The sequence below is a fragment of the Amblyomma maculatum genome, chromosome 1 (genome assembly GCF_055883805.1).
Source record: "Amblyomma maculatum isolate TAMU_Amacu chromosome 1, ASM5588380v1, whole genome shotgun sequence".
NCBI lineage: Eukaryota > Metazoa > Arthropoda > Arachnida > Ixodida > Ixodidae > Amblyomma > Amblyomma maculatum.
In genome coordinates, this window is record NC_139344.1 from 364,557,161 (window position 1) to 364,576,008 (window position 18,848).

The 18,848-nt window shown below is 45.2% G+C and overlaps 1 protein-coding gene across 1 annotated transcript in view; it reads right to left on the reverse strand.

Annotated features, from left to right (window-relative positions):
• Nucleotides 1-14,981, reverse strand: part of LOC146208003 (beta-hexosaminidase subunit beta-like) — a 40,719-nt gene extending 25,738 nt beyond the window's left edge. Inside the window, exons 1-7 of the mRNA XM_084587209.1 lie at nucleotides 14,969-14,981; nucleotides 13,986-14,104; nucleotides 11,729-11,839; nucleotides 9,399-9,500; nucleotides 7,052-7,160; nucleotides 1,209-1,386; nucleotides 80-160 (exon numbers count right to left, since the gene is read on the reverse strand). Of these exons, the coding sequence (XP_084443335.1) occupies nucleotides 80-160; nucleotides 1,209-1,386; nucleotides 7,052-7,160; nucleotides 9,399-9,500; nucleotides 11,729-11,839; nucleotides 13,986-14,104; nucleotides 14,969-14,981 (713 nt within the window). The remainder of the gene's footprint in view (nucleotides 1-79; nucleotides 161-1,208; nucleotides 1,387-7,051; nucleotides 7,161-9,398; nucleotides 9,501-11,728; nucleotides 11,840-13,985; nucleotides 14,105-14,968) is intronic.
• Between the last annotated feature and the right edge of the window lie 3,867 nt (nucleotides 14,982-18,848).

Sequence of the window (18,848 nt, forward strand, 5' to 3'; positions counted from 1 at the left end):
GCTTAGGCAGGCGTAAACACGAGTATTTCAATTCGTGACGCATTACGGAAAAGACTTTGGCTCCCTGCTCAGCACTTACGATTCGAAGAAAAGGTTTGTGACCGCACTGACGCTCCCTTTGTAGTCCTCCACTCGCTTCTTTAGCGCTGTGTCGTTGCTCCTGATGACAAAAAAAAAAAAAAAAAGTCATCCATAACCCATAGACAAGCCGTCAACGTTGAGATAAACAAGGTACAGCCTTTGTCAAAAATGCAGAGCCCGGGAGGGTCTACTTCTGAGCCATGTAGCAGAGTTGATTTAGCATTAGTGCAGGTCCTTCCTATTGGAGAGGGTAGGGAAATATTTTCTTACTCTCAAGAGATTTGGAACATTGTAAATACATTACAAGCCGCACGAAGTGGCTCAGAAGCAGACCCCCTGGGCTCCATACACTTCTGACAAAGACTGTACGTATAAAATTGCTGGGGCTACACGGTAGACATCAAGGATGTCTATCGGTAACCAGAGCCAAGTATTTTGATAAAAACAACTCAAGATTCGTGACACCAAATGGACAAGTATTTGGGCGGGTGTACATTTGGTACAATTAGCTTATTTTAGGCAACCTCATTGCGCAGCACAACGTCTAGACTATTTAAATGCCCTAGACGTCGCGACGACGTCTTCATGATAGTATAATTAATAGGTTTTGAAGGCATGTAGGGTTTCTATCTGGTCATCTGATGAGAAGAGAGGAGTCGCTGGAGAAAGATTTGATGTTTGGAAAGGTTGAGGGTCGTCGGAGAAGGGGTAGGCAGCGAACGCGATGGTTAGATGGCATCCTCGAGGCACTGCAGATGAAGTTATGTGATGTTAGGAAGATAGTGAGAGACCGGAAAGCGTGGCGTGACATGGTCCATAGGGTCACGAAGAGTCGGACACGACTGAACGACTGAACTGAACTGAGGGTTTCTATCAGCTGTGAAATTCTATGAGTGATTTTCAGTGTGGTAAACGTTATTTGAATGAATTTATACGAAGTATATGAGCTTTCGTTTCTCACTGTAGCATTACCCGCGTGATACATCAGTGGTGCGGGAGGAGTCTGGCTTCGGACTCCATCTTACTTTCTGTAGCTGAGCTATAATGCAGCTATTTGTCTTCGGGTAAGTGATTCAAGAAGAAGCCGGTGATCGCTTAGAGTAAACAGGCGGCAATTTTTTCCGTACCAGCATGAGGGCGAGAACCCGCGACCTCCCAGGTGGACCAGCTGTTCGGGAAATAGGCGAGCCAGCTCGCCGTACAGCACTCGCAGGAGGCTCAAGGCGTCCTTCTGCGTAGGGTCCAGCACTCCGGAGTCTCCGCACAGCAGCTCCGGATGGCTGCGGCCCACGGACGCCATGCCATCTGCACGGGCGCGTCGGGTTAGTGCATGCAATAAACTGACACATACACTTTCACCGGCGGACGTAGGCTATGTGCCGCTTTGCCAAAGTTAACCAAACAAGAGGGTTTGCTGCTAAAGCCGTATAGCGGGGGCCACGTATACGGCCCGCAAGAAAGGGCCTGCAAATGGTGTTCTCCATCTCTTACTCCGATTGTAGCTTAAGGGGTGTCATAAATATTCCGCTATATGGCTAACAATCAAAACCTGTTGCTTTCTTACATACGGAAAATGCTTCACATTCTTGTCAATCGCTGGTTCAATGTCGGTTCACGGCTCGCATGGCTATGAAGTATCCTTGACGTCCTGTAATAATAGTGATAGTAAAACAGTGAGCACTGGGATAAATTGTCTCTCGAAATAGATATTGCTACGAAGTAGCGATGCTTAAAACTAATTCATTTACAGGAATTAGGAACGTCGCGGAACGCTCAAGAGTAATATCAGCTACTCAGCCCGCGTGCCCTCGCTATTTTACCTCATCGTCTTTGCACTCCTTCACGGCACAACGTATCAATGTAATTTCAGGGATCATATTCGTTACTGACAACATTAAATAAAACATTAATTCCACCCACTGAATGTGTTATTCAAGCGCTGTGCCAAGGGTCGCAAAAAAAAAAAAAATTCCGCCATGGCCAGCTCTTTTCGATGGAACCGAAGTAAACAAAAGAGGCCTTTGTAGTACCTCACGATTTCAGCGCGCGTTGAAGAACTCCAGTATTGCTAGATCAGTATTCATCCAAAGCCCTCCACTAATGCGCCTCACAGCATTAATCCCTGAGTTACAAATCTCGCAATTATAACTGTGCAGAGTCAGGGCCTTGGTCATCATTGTGGGCTGCCTGGGACAACAGTAACCTGTAGAGCGTGTCCGTCTAATGCCGTAAGGCATACCGCCATGCTGACCTTTATATGTTTCGAGAGAATTCGACCCCAATTTCTGGAATTAATTATTGCTGCACCCTGTGCGCCTTATCTCAAATCAAACTAGTTCGCTAACCGCGCCTTCGCTTGTGCTACTTATATCTGTACATTTTAACAGTGTGAGACGTTGTTACACAAATCGGCGCAACCCATCCTATAGCTAAAGTAGGTCCTACAAGGCAGTACGCCACTCAATGGACGCTGGGACGAACAAGCATAGATTTTCCTTCACGCAAGATTGCTGGGCAAGAAAGTCACTTAACCATTTAAGAAAGAAGTCTCTCTCTCTCTTTCTCTCTCTCTCTCTCTCTCTCTCTATATATATATATATATATATATATATATATATATATATATATATATATATTTACACACATGTATGTATGTATGTATGTATGTATGTATGTATGTATGTATGTATGTATGTATGTATGTATGTATGTATGTATGTATGTATGTATGTATGTATGTAGGCCAGGAAAATCCGCAGGGCCCTCTATGTGGTGTAACATATTCATCTTCTCCTTAAGTCAGCTTGCTGTACGATCGTGGTATTAATGCAGCCTCATAAGTAACGGCAAGTAATCGCTACGCATCCAAGTTCGCGACCTTAGTGGTTCTATCCATTCAGGACATCAGGTGTTTCGAAAAACCCGCATACTATTTTTTTTTAAATTAAGCTCTTTTAGATATCAAGGTGGCTTGGCATACTAGGTAAGTAATTTTTTTTACAATTTTGCAACAACTACTCCTAAGCGTCTAGTTTCGAAAAACCTTTGTAACCGGCCATTAGTAATAGCCATATCAGTTTTTAGAAATTCGAAAGCGCCATTTTCCTCGGTGCTGTGATTGAATGAATTTTGGTTATCTCGTGCCAAAAAAAAAAAAAAGCGCGCTATCAAAATCCTAACGCTCTAAGCACCACCGTTCGCAGTCCTGTCAATCACTGGCTCAAGTGCGACGATACCGTTTTTGTCCTGTGTAGGCTGGAGCAGCAAGTCGCAGCTAAGGACCGCAGTGCAGGCGTGGCAAAGGATAGGACGCCATCCTTGCCTATTTATTGACCACAGCGTTTTGAAAAAGCAGGTTCTATGCGGTATTGGGGAAGAGAATATATAATTGCATTAAGCTTAGCAGCCTGCGATTGGCCTAACTTATTAAAGTGTTTTTGTCTCTCACGATTTGTGGCGCGAATTATAAAAAGATTTTTGAAAATATTACATAGTAAAGGACAGTGGGGAAACAATACCGTTTTCTGCTTGCAAATTCTTCGTCGAATTTTTCTTATCTCCGCTCTTTTCCAAACATTTATGAATAACAAACTTTGAAAGTTGGCTTTGCTGCACTACATATTTAGTTTCACCACATTAACTTCTTAGTACTTGTAAAGCTGGGTTTTTTGCGTGACGACAATGTTGGTAGGAGAAGAGAATCGCCAAACTCTCAGCTACTCACTTTGGCACCTCACCTCACAACGGCTGGCAGAAAAACGCAATAAATCGAAAACATCAACAATATAGAATGAAAACAAAGCAACTTCTTTGCAGTCATCGAAACTTAAGCTGGAAAATTACACATATACAGAGTATCCAAGTTAACATTAGCCAAGGATTAAAAATATAACATTTGAGGAAGGCCAGAGCAACCACCTGCATACAGCTGTCAGCCTTCTGGCGCACCACAGACAATTTTTAGTTTGCAATTAACTAATTAGTAACAAATATATTATTCTAATTTACAATCAGTAACAAATATATTATTCTAATTTACGTATTATTATTGCTGTAGACAAATTTTATTTGCAAAGTTAAAGAGCCCTTTCTGAAACCTCCGTTTCATTTATTTGAAGAAAGCAATAATAATCACATTATTTACAGGCAATAATTAGTAAATTAAAACAATTTTCATAATTATAGTTACATCCCTGCAAAATAAAGAAATCGTCTGTGGTGCACCAGATTGGCTGACAGCTGTATGCAAGTGGTTTTTCTGGCCTACGTCAAATGTTTGATTTTTAACGCGAAAGAATTTATTGCCTTATCCGGTGTCCGGCGTCCTGTCCCACTATAGCTGTCAGTCATCCTGACAGCCACGCCGGGCACGTGAGAAACTTATCCTAGTTTTCTTTGTGTAGCGTCATTCCTGCGCGGTTGCCATGGAGATCGCCACCGCTAGTTTGTGGCAGATACTGATCGATAATGATAGTTACTGGTAGTTGGTGACAGGAATGATGACAGAGATGACTATGACGTCATCACCTGGTGACGCCATGGCCGCATGTGACGTCATCATGACGTCTCATCCGGCCAGGTCTAACAACCGGAACTGACCTCATAGGGACGCAACGACTGGCCATGACGTCACCAGGCGATTCACGTATATATGAATGTTTCATTCCTTAAGGCCCCGGCCCTTGAGTGATCAGTCCTGTGACTTGCGTGGCTTTACCGTTGTATCAAGCCTCCTCGGCTGGGTGGGACTGCAGTCAGAGAGAGAAACAAGCGACAAAATGGACATTTCACGAAAGTGTCGCGAATTTATAATAGTGCCCCCCTTACCTAAAAACCTGCAGCTTACGTACAAGGAGAAGAGATAACAGATTAAACTGATTGAATGATTTACAGGAAGGGAAAGGCGCGGTAACTGTCTCACTTGTTTTCTGTGGACACCTCAACCGCACCGTAAGGGAAGGGAGGAAGGTGGGAGTGAATGTGGAGAGAGAGAAAGAGGAGCCGCATTGGAGGGCTACGGGGTAATTTCGACCACCTGGGGATCTTTAACGTGCTCTGACATCGCACAGCACACGGACGCCACTTCGTTTTGCCTCCATCGTAACGAAGTGGTGTCCGTGTGCTGTGCGATATCCGCGGATTGATTTAAAAACTGATTGATTTATAGGAAGGGAAAGGCGCATTAACTGTCTCACTTGTTTCCTGTGGACACCTCAACCACGCCGTAAAGGAATAGAGGAAGTTGGGAGTGAAAGTGGAAAGAGAGAAAGAGGAGCCGTAGTGGAGGGCTTCGGAGTAATTTCGACCACCTGGGGATCTTTAACGTGCGCTGACATCGCACAGCACACGGACGCCTCTTCCTTTCGCCTCCATCGAAACGCAGCCGCCGAGGTCGGGTTCGAACCCGGGTACTCCGGCACAGTAGTCGGGCATCTTACCACTGCACCACCCCGGCGGGGCGCGATATCCGCGGACATCTACCCGAGCCGTAAGAAAAAGAAGGAGGGTGGCAATGAAAAAAGAGGTGCTGGGTAGTGGAGGGCTGCGGACCACCGCGCAAGAGACTTGCCTCAACGCACTTTAGTGGTCCAAAGTGCCCCCTAGAATTGTTTAACTCTTGGTTAAAGTTAGCTTGGACACCCTGTATAAAGAAACAACGGCTTATTTAATACCATCGGCGGCAGGGCTGGGCTTGCTGTGGTTGCTTAATATTTGCGAGATAAAAGCCGTGTAAACTGTGTTACACAGGACTGAGACTACTCAACACGAAAATTCTCAAATGGCCGCTCATGTCATTTTTCTAGCCCGGTCATTCCTCAGTTCGTTTGTTTGTTCTGCCACTTTCTACCTATTCTGTCTTGATCTTTTTTTGTCCTAATTCATGTAAAGTATTTCAAGGCCCGGTGGATCACACGGGACCCCTGTATTTAACGCGACGGATTCTGTAAAAACACACAAAGTGTAACTTCATCCATGCCAGAATGGGTTCCACGGCTGGAATCGTTTATAACGCGGAATTTAAATGGAACAAAGCCTCCGCCAAGTTGTCGGTAGGCGGCATACGAATGCTTTCGTGTTTGTTCTGTTGAATTTGTCACGAACGAATGAACAAAGCCTTATTTTGATTGAAGGGATGGCTCTCGGCCGCTGTTTGGGTAATTAGGAAATTAGGAGCGATGGCAGTGTAGCTTCTCGCTTCTTCACGGTTCTTCAAGTTGTTTTTCGTTGCTTGCCATGTGCCGATCTGCGCGCTGTAAGTCGACCTCTCTCACACTACTCTGATTAAAAAAAAACTGATTTATTTATAGGAAGGGAAAGGCCCGGTAACTGTCTCACTTGTTTTCTGTGGACACCGCAACCGCGCCGTAAGGGAAGGGAGGAAGATGGGAGTGAAAGTGGAAAGAGAGAAAGAGGAGCCGTAGTGGAGGGCTATGGAGTAATTTCGACCACCTGGGGATCTTTAACGTGCGCTGACATCGCACAGCACACGGACGCCTCACACTACTCGAAGCTGTTGTTGTTGTGGCTGTAGGGAGAAAGAAAAAAAAAATGCACGGGCCTGCTACTGGCTCTGTAGCTGAGCCCCCTCCGCTGCCTCGTGCGGACAGAAGAGAAATATATAGGCAAGAAAGAAAAAGAAGAAGAGGGAGAGAAAGACGTTCGCCGCAACAGCAGCCGTCGTCCACCACCACCGAAGTAGTGGCGGGTGCAATGACGGCCTACAAGAGATAAAAATTCAGTGGCAGGTTAGACCCCGCCGAAAGCGGCGGCGACCTTCCTGTTCCAGCCCCATCAGGACTACTCGAAGCAGGCCGCTCTAACTGCCATAGGTGGCAATAGAATGTTGTATTGCGGTGCTTAATAGTAGCGGATGTACTCACGCACCAAAATAAAACACGGAAGCAGGCTTTGGTTTTTGTCAACAACTGGCAATAAAGAAAAAAAAAGTGTAACGGGTGCAGCGGCTCACCTGGGCTATGCACCTCGGGCAGTATGCGAATACCACGCATGCGCGCGTAATCAACAATATGGGCGACGTCCTCTGGGCGGTACTCGTGGGAACCGGCGTGGTAGGCGCCCTGTGGTCACAAACAAGAATCTAAGTTTCAGTCAGGCTTCACCTGCGTATTTATTACACAAAGGTAATTTTTCCTGTTCCATTTTTCATGCGCCTTCAGTCGAAAAAATATTGATAGTATCCGAGACACCTTGGAGAAAGTAGCCGATGCACTTATCTACATATAGGTGATGATGTAATTGAGCAAAAAATGCACAATAACATGCCGTGCTTAACCTACATATTCATCAGAAGCACTACAGAAAAGAAGGTTCTCTGAGTGATCTTTTATTAGCCGTGTTCTGTGCATGATATGGTTAGTCTGTTTGGCGTAACGTTCTAGCTTCATTGTAGTCGTAGCCTTGTTTTTGACCGAATCGAAGCTTTAGTGCCGATTTTGACACAGTGGCTATGGCCATCGGCTACTGACCTCAAACGAGTGGGTCAACTTTCGGCAGCGGCTACCATTTCATCGCAAGCAAAAAAAACAGAAATGTCCGCGCGTTGTATGCTCACAATACACGGTAAAATACCCCTGAGGGACGAAGTTATTCCGGAGTCTGCACCCCTTCCCCCTCTCCTCCCTTTTTCCGATGTTCATTTCAGAACGCCATTTGCAGAATGTCATCTTTCTTTTTTTTCTTTAGGAGACCTTTATTTAGCGCATATGAATAAAGATTGTTTTGTTTTTTTTTTTTTTTTCGGTTGTCAAAATATCTGAGTATTCACTGCGCTGTCTATAGACTATGAAAAAATAGTATGGACAGTCTGTCAGCACGAGCCATAGATTTCTCGGCCATTAACGCAAGAAACCGTTAGGAAAAAATTCAAATAAAAAAAGCCACATTATTTTGTTATATTGGGCTGTTGAACGAGAGAGCGGAGCATCACGTTGTGTATGCATGCCTACTGCAGCAGTAGAACTACCTCTGAACCGCTGCAGTAGACAGAACAAAACAATCTCTCATGACGCTTAGGCATGGTGCTTAAACCATATTCTGGGAGAAATGAACTTAACGAAGTATCTGCCTTTAGTGCAGAATTATCTCGCTGTGGATCAGAAGTTAGGGAACTCGCCTACTAAGGCGGAAGACCTGTGCTTGAACGAGACAGCGGTGGCTGCGTTTCAATGGAAGCAGAACACAAGGCACCCATGTACTGTGCTATGCCAGTGCCCATTAGATCAACAGCTGGTTGAGATTGCCCTGCAGCCTTCTCCTATAGCGTCCCTTAGAACCTGAGTCACTTTGGGACGTTAAATATTGTGAGCCAACCCAAAATAGACTGTAAACAGCACTATGCTATCAGAGACAAAGTTTATTGAAGGGCCTTTCAGTCTGCGGGGTGATGTAAGATAGCCGAGCAATATCTCAGAAACTCCACTTGCTTAATTTAATCCAGCCTGACCCCCCCCTCCCCTCCCCCCCTCCCCCCCCCCTCCCCCCCTCCCCCCCCCCCCGCCTTCCATACCCAGTTTGCCGTATTGGCTGAGAGCAACCCCAACTCAGTAGCCAACATGCTGCGATGCGCATGTCAGGAAATAACGTCTCTTCAGAATAAAACAGAATGTATAAAAAAAAATGCGTCAAACTTTTGCTGTCTTTGTTCCTTTACTTGCAAAAGCCTTGCCGTTATTCATAGTTCGAATCATACCATATATCACATTTTAAAGTTTTTTCTGTTTATTAATAATCTATGCACTGCGGCAGCAGTACTGTCTCATGTGCTGGAGAGGCTCCTCTGCAATGCGTAGATACTTTCGGCTGCAGGATTGCACCTGGTCAACTGAAATGACACAATGAACAAAAATACCTTAAAAAGTTTGTTTTTCAGGAAAAGACAGACGTGCTTTTCATTGGTCGCCATCCCAACTGTACAGTGAAGGAAGGGATGTAGGGGGCGAAGGAAGGAATGAGTCACAAGAGACGCCATTGCAAAGGCCCCGAAAGCATGGTTTCACTACCTGGGGTAGTCTGTGCACGCAGCTGCTCGCGTTCCGTCTCTGTCAAAAAGTGGCCGTCGAAACCCTGTGCTTAATACAGAATTACAACTCCTCCTCCTGAAGTTTATTATCTTGTCGTGCCAATCACATTACGTCAGCACTCCGCACCGCTTTCATAATTATTTGTGCTGCTAATACTACTTACGATACTAGCAGTTTCTTTTTAGTGTATAACGCTGGAAGCGCCATTTATAGCCGTAGGGCTGGGCACGATAGGCTACGCTGTGTTTGAAGATGTGTTGAGTTTGAGTCCCTCACCTGGGAGCTAAGTTCGAGCAAGCTGGTCATCTGCAGCGGAAAGGAGTCGTTTCCAACCATCTTCCACTGCAGGACGTTCATCTTGTTCATTGTCATCACGTCCTGAAAGTAGAGCAACGGATTCATTGATGTCTGCGCTGCAAAAACAGGAGGCTGTTTTTTTCCTGGACACATTATTGTATCCTTGATTTACACAAACAATTAGTAAACTTTAGCTCTACTCATTTAGTCACTTCTTTAAGCCGTGTCCTGTATCGTCATCTGGAGCCCGGTATTTTTGAGAATGTTTCGTCCCGCTATCTTCTCACGCAAAGTTTTTTATGTAGCCGTTTCCTGGACTAGCCTCTTTTGTTTCTTTGATTTAAGCGCCCCCATTTGATTTGCTATTTCCAAAATGAACATATCTTGGTAGCTATAGTTGCTCAGCCTTAGCTCGTGATGCTCGCAACTGCGTTTCACTTGACTGCAGAGGGTGCTACCAGGTAATCAGTTAGCGCGCATGGTACACACAGAGTAAGTTGAACAACTCTTTTGAGTCTTGAGAATATTGACAGAATCGTTATACTAATTTTCTCTCTACACGTGTACTAGTGTTAAGAGAACGGTTAGTTCTACATTACATTTTGCAAGGACCTCGCTATCTTGACAGTACCTGTGGCACCACCAAATACTGATTGCTGCTACTAAGGGTGATGCACTCTTTAAATTTTATGGCAATAGGTAGACAAGAAAACCTGAGAAGTGACAAAATAAGGTGGACATATAGGCGCCGAGTTAACCGCAGGATGCGGCAGCGTTATTTGCTCCATTGAGAACCAGAGACCTTGTGGGGTCCTTCTGCACTGAAAAATCCAACGATGACATGCAGGTTGCACTGCAAGGTCCGCCATCAAACGAAAAAAGCTGAATCCACAAAATGTCCTTCTAACTAGGTTCCGCAATGAGAATTCCAACTAAGATGACGCGTACTTAGTTACATTGGTTACGCGTCATCTCTTGGGGCAATGGCGTACATAAGGTCGCGGTGTTTTACTCTGACCGCCGCTTGCCGGCACCGGTGTACCACGTGACAATTAGTCCGTATTACGTGTCATGTTCCGCAATCGCTTCTATCCGGCTGATCTACGGGTCATAGATGTTTTTAATATGCTGTCTACGGGACGGCGAGACCTTTTCGGATAAACGGTGCCATAAACACTGTCGCATTAAAGAAAAAAACATTGCGGCACTAAATCAATTTGGCCGGATGCGCGATTGTTCTAATCCTAAACAAGCGGTTTTGATACAGCTTTTTCCCCATGGCATTGTATTCTCAGTTATTGCGTGTCACAATAATTCACCGAATACATTTTTCTGGCGCAAATTTAGTATTGAGCGCCGTAAAACCATTTTTTATGTATATAACAAAGTTAACCGTTTTCAACTATGCTAACTTTCCTTCCTAAAGTAGGGCTTCCTGAAGGTAGTAACCCAAGAATTTGTGCATTTGCTTTTTAGTAATTTTCTCTCATTTGTCATTGTTCAAAAAGTAAACTCGCTAAAATAAAACTAATTGTTTCTTCTCTGCCCCCCCCCCCCCCTCAGCCTCAATAACTAGAAATACCAAACTTGAAAACGTTTATTAAATAATTAGCAAAATGGTTTTAATTGTGGGGATCCCCTCAATTACAAGGTAATTATGCTGTTCCCATGCTGGCCTCGTGAAACTGCACCGATTTTAGATTTCGATGAGTCCCGAGGGGTCGAATTTTTATGGCTTGCAGTTTAAGCATGCGAAATACCTTGGCGCTAGCATTTGAATCAGTAGCACAATTAGCTATTAAAATCGCGACTTTTATCAGGATTTTCTGCGCTGCACAGGGACGGGTTGGGTGTGCATGATGACGCCATTGATGGTACCAGTAATTTCCTACATAGAAACTCTTGGTTTGAAGAAGTAAAAATAAAGCTAACAAAATAAAAGCCCCAGAAACGTTGTCTGGCGGAATCAGAAAAGGCACCGCGGGAAGTGAGCGAAGGCAAGAAAAATAAAACCGTCCGTGACGTCATCACTGAGCTTCTCTGCATACCTTCAGTGCTGTGAGGAGAAGCTCAAACTTTAATCGTCGGTTACGCCATCGATTTGAATGCTAGCGCTAAAACATTTTGCACGCATTACCTACAGCCTCTATAGATTGCAATCCTTGAATATCGCGGAATTCCGGAAAAAGGATGCAGCTGCCCTTTAAGGTAACAATGCTGTTAGCGCGTTTTTTGAGGACTGATATGTGGGACGTTACATGGAATTACATGTGGAAGGTGGTCAAAGCACGTTATTTGAGAATACGCACCAGCGTTTTCTTGATGGCTCTCAGCGAAAGGAAATGGTGCGAGGTGTCGATGCGGAGTCCTCGGTGGGGGAACCTCGGGTAGTCACGAATGTATGTGCTGTTTATGGCAAACTGCACACACAACAATAGAATTGGAGATCAAAATTAGAAACAGGGTGAAAGTGAAGCATTACTCCGCTATGAACTATAAGGCTACATGAACACCTCTTTCTTGGCAGAACCGCGCGCAGAGTAAAAGAACACAGACTCGGAAAGAAGATGACATAGCACTGACTAATAACCTACGTATTTATTGCTTGTTAGGCCTAATTGTCAGTCGGGGCTGTAACTGTGTCCTCTTGCTTGTGTCTTGCTGACATGTGCGCTGTTTTGCCAAACTACTTTCCGTGCGGCACACCTGACATGGGAAGTTCCGAGAAAGGAAGAATGCTTTTTCTCGAATTTTTGTGCAGTGATGCATTTCAGTCTTACGAATGACTTCCTGCGGTTCAGGCTAGAATTCGTTACGTTCGCATAATAGCTTGCGGTCATGTGGAAAGTCTATAATGTTTTAACGACAAATGTAGAAGTAACCACCTCGACTTGATGCAACGTTAGCTGTCGATGCGCCGAAGTTATTACAAACACCTCCGTTAAGGTACTTCCAACTGGAGGAAGCTTCTTCTTCTCGCGTATAATATAAAGACAAGTATTCAAGCTGAAATCCAGGCGCCCCTTTCCGTAACTTACAGCAACTTAGCAAAACATATATGCCGTGGTTTGGCTACGTGTATGGTTATAATGAAGGTTTCCGTGTCAGACCCCGGTACCCATTTCCTTGCTGACTTGAGGACGATTTTGTATTTTCAAACCCTCAACTGAGCTATTAAGAGCTCTCCACGATTGCCACCTACTAATTTGTTCAAGATGTTCAGACCACGTGATCAAAACTGAGATCATCTCAACTAAATAAAATAACGACATCAACGTGTCGCTGTATTCACGGAATCAATATTACAAACAGCAGTGACAAAGTACAATGCAAGGCCTGTTCCCCTGAACCCACCACGGCAAAGTCTATAAGCGGTTGCATCCATTAAATTAAATTAAATTGGTTCACAGGAAGGGAAAGGCGCAGTAACTGTCACACTTGCTCTGTGGACACCCGAACCGCGCCGTAAGGGAAGGGAGGAAGGTGGGAATGAAGGTGGAAAGAGAGAAAGAGGAGCCGTAGTGGAGGGCTACGGAGTAATTTCGACCACCTGGGGATCTTTAACGTGCGCTGACATCGCACAGCACACGGACGCCACTTCGTTTCGCCTCCATCGAAACGCAGCCGCCGCGGTCGGGTTCGAACCCGGGAACTCCGGCACAGTAGTCGGGCGTCTTACCACTGCACCACCCCGGCGGGGCTTGCATCCATTACAATAGTGTAAGGTAGCGAAAGCCCGTGCTTTACTTCAGAGCATGATTTATACAGCGGAAATAAACAAACAATGACTAAAAACTGTCGCTTGCACCATTAAAGAATTCACCAAGGAGCTAAAATCATTCCCCATCGAAAAGGTTCAGAGCGCCCTTCAGTAACATGTGGTCAAGTGCATTCATTTTCTCCTAGTCAATCGCACGATGATGCGTATTAACGAAATCGTTTAGGCACCATGCATGCGATCAAACAAAAGCAGGTGCTATAGCCGACGGCCTCGAGATCGGAGCTCTCCCACAGCAGCCTGTGTCGGCTTCAGTGTGCAGAAAACGGGACAGAACATTCTGACTAGCACAAACTTTCCCAAAACTTATAGGCTCCACGCGGGATGAATAACGAAAACATTTTGCGCTTTGGTGAGGTGGCCGAGTTTGGCCGTGTCGGTTATTCGTTTGGAAGTTAAAAGCTCAAAACGACGGGACAGGGTGAGGAGACACGCCCTGAGCAAGGAATGCCTCCTGCCCTTGTCTCGTCGTTCTATACTGCTTACTTTTAGTCTTACATATTTGGTCGGGTTGGAGCATCTGGGGTGTGTGCATGTTAAAGCCTCCCTTAACTGGAATTGGTGGAAGGCTAAACGCATTTATATGTTTCCCTCGGTCTACATGGAGATAGGACACCCGTCGACATAAGACGGGTTAGGCTTAGGTCGCTTACGGTTGTAACGAAGCGATAGCTATAACGAAGACGTCGCTGTCCCCATCACCGTTATTACACGGGTCAACCGTAGTCGCCAAACACGGCAACAGGTGCAACATCTGCAAATTTGACCGGGAGACACAACATGATTACCAGCTCGTTCGAGAGTCCGTAGACAAGCTGGGAAAAAGTTTCCAGGCCACGAAGCAGACCCCAAGGAGAGTTGGCCAGAAGCACGCTTTTCTTGGGACTCGACGATATGCGGAGTATATCTGCATGTAAAAGATGATGAAACAACAGCTTCCTCTAATTGAGCGATGCACTCTCGACGTTCGGCCTAAGGATGCACGTTGAACAAAACTGAAATGGGATTGTTCCAAACACCTCATGTCTCATTAAAATAGGTTGTCTGTAAAAGTTCCTAAAGCTGCTTTGCACGTTTTCCCACGTTCCAAGAAAAATTAATGTAAAAGAGGAGCGTAGAAAGTCGGCACAGGGGATTAAATTTATGATTGTGGGCATTCAATAGAGCACGCCAATTTTTATCCGGTTCTCAGAAAGTGCTTCAGTAGGCGCATAAGTGCAAATTTTCCTCTGCATTTAGGGTTATGTTAACTAAATGCGCAATAGCTGCAGTAGGCAGGGATTTGTTTACTCTACCACATTTCTTTCCATAAATGCAACAGCCGGAAAATTGTTGCTGTTGGCATAATTTTGCATGCTCTCGGATAGTACTCGCTTTATTTATTTTTGTTTCACGTTGGAAAGTCAAACACAACAGGATAGCGAGCTTTTTTATTATAAAACTGATGCTTGTGCGAGTATGTATGCCATTTCAAGAACCGCGCGACTTAGACAAGGACAGAAGGAACCTACAGATAGAACAGCGCTAAATTACAACTCTTGCTATATCCGTGTCACCTAACCTGATAGCATAATAGCGTGAATCTGCAAATGCCTGCGTATAAAGTTGAAGCTTGCACCGATTCTTCGTCTCCGGCAACGTGAACTTTTCATCTGGGCAGCTCCCATCGGCCTTCTAGCTATTCTTTTAGCCGAACAGAAAGTGCCTTTGAATTGGAGTCTATCTCACTCTTCACTGCTAGTAACCGTAACGGTAACCGTGAGAAGCTCACAGTGTTCGTCCATGAGGGGCTCGGGAGAGCTTTCGCAAGCCCCCAGCAGCGTGAGCACCAAGCGGCTGATGTAACCGGCGCTACCCAGCCGGTAACGGTCGACTGCCTGCGGAAAAGAGCGCGTGCGGATAACAACATTTGTATACCATACTCCGCTCACCCGAAACAAATACATGGCAGTTAGTGTAAAACTGCAAGGTTCTTTTTGTCACATACGCCGTGAAGAAGAGTATTCGTTATACTAGCATTCTAATTCCCTCTTAACCGCGTTCAATGAATTCCACTGACACAGTCCCAATCTCTAATCAGGATTACCTTCATTAGCAGAGCACCCCTAACATCAATTTCACCATCTTCTTCACATCGTTCCTATGGATTTATAATTCGCAGGTATATTCTGCAAAGCTTGTCTCTAAATACGATCCGGATCTATGCGGGCTGGACATTTTGTGCGTGCCCATATAAGTCCGAAAACCAGTCAAAAGGCACGAAAAGCCTTCCTTTCAAGGTTGGCATTCCAACATGGATACACATGCGAGCATAAGTGTCAGTTGTTTACGGGAACGAATGCACGCACAATGGCCCCACTAGGGCAGTGAGCCGGTGAGCTAGTGAGCAGCATTCGTGCTCCAATACGAGCACGTCGTACCTTGGCCGGAGTGCGCAGGCATTCGGCACGGCTCAGCGAGGACTCGTAGCGCGCAGCGGCAGCGTCCACCACGGGACAACCGCGTGCCGAGGTCCATGGCGCTGAAAGGCATGCGCAGAAACGCAACACATTTTAGCGGCGCACTTGAATCGTAATGGAAAAGAGCATCAGGCATTACATCTAGCTTTTGTAATTAGCAGATAAGGATTATGTAGTTCTGACCTTTATGAGTGACGTTTAGCAGTGTATTATATATTGTCGTGAAAATTTTCCGCCACTTGGTTTACGTTCGGCAGGTACGTAGTGCAAAGAACTCCGTCACCACCGTTTAGACGAAGAATGGGGGTGTTACATAGCCTTTGGAGACTCAGGAGTGAAAATATGACTGGTGGCACAGCCGTTTGGATGTTATAATGACTAGGTCCTGGAACACCTATCACCCGATAACGCTAAGAGTCAAGAGTAATTGAAAATTTTATGGCATATAGTTGTTGGCGAAGTCGCCTATGATTGAGAGCTTCACATGCGCACAGCTAGAACACTACACAAATATTACCCATATAAGGTCTCAACATCACTCGCATCATTATGACACATGTAAGGTTGTGAAGTAAATGATTTATGCACAAAAGGAAATGGTTCAGTTACAATGGGAGTTGAAGCTGCTGTGGTCCATGCATTCATTGCACGTGGTTTAAAAGGACTTCTTGCGTGTCTTGAAGTAAATAAAAAAATGACAATAAGAAATGAGAAATATCAAGTCCTATTAGCAGTGTTAAGCGACCGCGTAGCACCTTCACTCTGTTCTAATGTGACAATGTGTAAAGCAGAGGGCCCGTTCGCTCACACCTCTTATTCACCTGTACTGTGACACTATAAATAAGAGTGCTCGTACATTTGTTCATCATCTCTAATAAAGCGTTCCTTGTTGGCATAGAAGTGGTGTGCTCGTCTGGAGACCCACAGGAGAGAGCTCAATTATCATATATAATTTCCATGATGCATGTTTACTGCAGGCCAGACCCTGTCGCGAAATGTGTTGATTTATTACCTATACTTCCGCAAACCTTAGCAACGAAGGAAACGTGTACCTTCAGGTTCAGTCATGTTGTGACCGTTTCTTCCCCTTACCTGGGTAGCACAGAGATGCTGAAATTGAAGGCCTCAAGAGCCAGTACTCGGAACTCGTCCGGATGAAGGCAGGTAGCGGCCAGGGCATCCGGTGAGAAAGGATGTCGCCCTGCGTCCACGACAGGTGGCGGGAAGTGGAGTGGTTAGACATTCTATCAGCAGCTATCAGTCGTTCATGAATACAGCACAGGTTTTGCGAAGGTGCTGAACCTTTAGGCTGTATTTCACAGTATAGTCTACATGTGTATCGTACGAAATGTTCCCAGAGCAGCAAGGTTCTCTCCCCAATACTTAGTCAAACGAAGTCAACTTAGAGCTGTTGTAGGAAAAAATGTCCACTTTGGACCAGTTTACCACAAGCAGAAAAAAAGCGAAAGCTTACTTTGCCTGCTCTACCGGTGGCGTCAGTCTCTGTTCGTGAAGTGCCCGCTGTCTAAATTTCGTGCGTGCTCCTTTAAGGCAGCGTACGTAAATGAGACCACTCCACATAGGCCTTCGATTTGTTTTCCAGTCCTGTCAAACTGAAAGCACGATCATATTCGCTCATTTTTTCTATTGCTATATCGTGTCTTCCGAATTAATCAACCTGTCCTTGCGCAGGTACAACCGGGTGAAAACCTCTAATCACAGGATGAAGTCTTGCATTACCCGACAAGAAAATGGTGGAACGAGAGACAAAATTCAGCTAAACAGTCTTTAAGAGCACTGAACAAGAGTTGAGGGGGAGCCTGCAGTTCGCAAACCGAGCCAACGTTTCGACAAGGGGGCTTGACTTCGTCTGGACCTGGTAAATAGCCCACTTGTGGAACCGTTCACACAGCTTACAAACTGAGACTCCCCCTCAGCTGTTGTTCAGTCCTCTTTCATAATGACGAACAAAAGCCACTTGCTGGGGGAGGCCTACGTTGGCATCTGACAGCCGGTTAACTCTGATAGACCTTTCTCCTTCTCTCGCTGTGTTTCTGGCTCTTAGGAGTCGTGCGATCGGAGTATATATTTTTCTTTAAAATTTAAATGCACTTCGCCAAACTACTGATCCTTCAGCGTCCTTCGCTTGATGCGACGGCCCTCGTTGACGAAACATTCGGCGCTCCGGAACGCAGCACGAGCGGCACAATGAATCGAGTCAGTTCAAAAAGGAGCGTTTTCAGGGTTGGTTAATCCTTTCTACAGCTCCAGAAATTCTGAGTTTAAATGAAATCCTGATTGCACCTTTTAGCGTCCTAGAGGTTTCCAAAGTGTCCTCCCTGTTGAACACATCGAGATCTCCTAAGAGAACGCAAGCGCTTTTTACTTGCTATTTTGATAAATACCCTGCTGTTATACCAATAGTCGGTGAATGTACGCGGCGTACTTTATCCAAACCTATATATAAGGCTTGGCACTACACAATGCCCGCGTGTGCGTTGGGGTGTTTGTGCAAAAGACAGAGGTGGATGGTATTCACTCACTCGCTCACACCCGCCTCGAGTATCAGAGGCGGTGCACAGAGGGAGCTTATACTTCTTCCTATTTGACTCATATCTTTACCATTAACATCCTTGTTAACAAATGAGCAGAAATGGAAAATATTGAATTGATAATTCGCATTACATAAATGCAAATTTCCATCCTTTAAAAGGCATAAACAAATCTGCAAAGAAGTTTGGTTAGTGAAAAATATAAAGAAAACACTCCTTGCATGCCTCGCTCATTGTAATTCCGTGACAGCTTGATCGCTTTCAGCGTTTTTCCGTGTGACTTTAGTGATGACAATGGTGTACGAAGTTAAACGCATCGCTTAAGTTTCCAGAACGAGCCCCTTTAATACGAAATTGTTCCCCATATCCCATGAAAGATACTTCTCACATAATTGTCAAAGCTAGAGCGCCACTTACACGAGGTACGGCAGAAAATACTCCACTTGAAAGCAGCACGAACGCCAGCAGGCACCTCATCATCAAGCTGCGAAGGATAAAAGCACCTCCTGTCATCGCGGGATGAAACAAAGTAATGATACGGTAAACGCCGGCAGTCCCTACAAATTATGAGCATTGTCTCTAGCTACCTCAAGAGACACAGTGTGTGGCCCGCCGTTGAGGTGCACTGGTTAAGATGCCC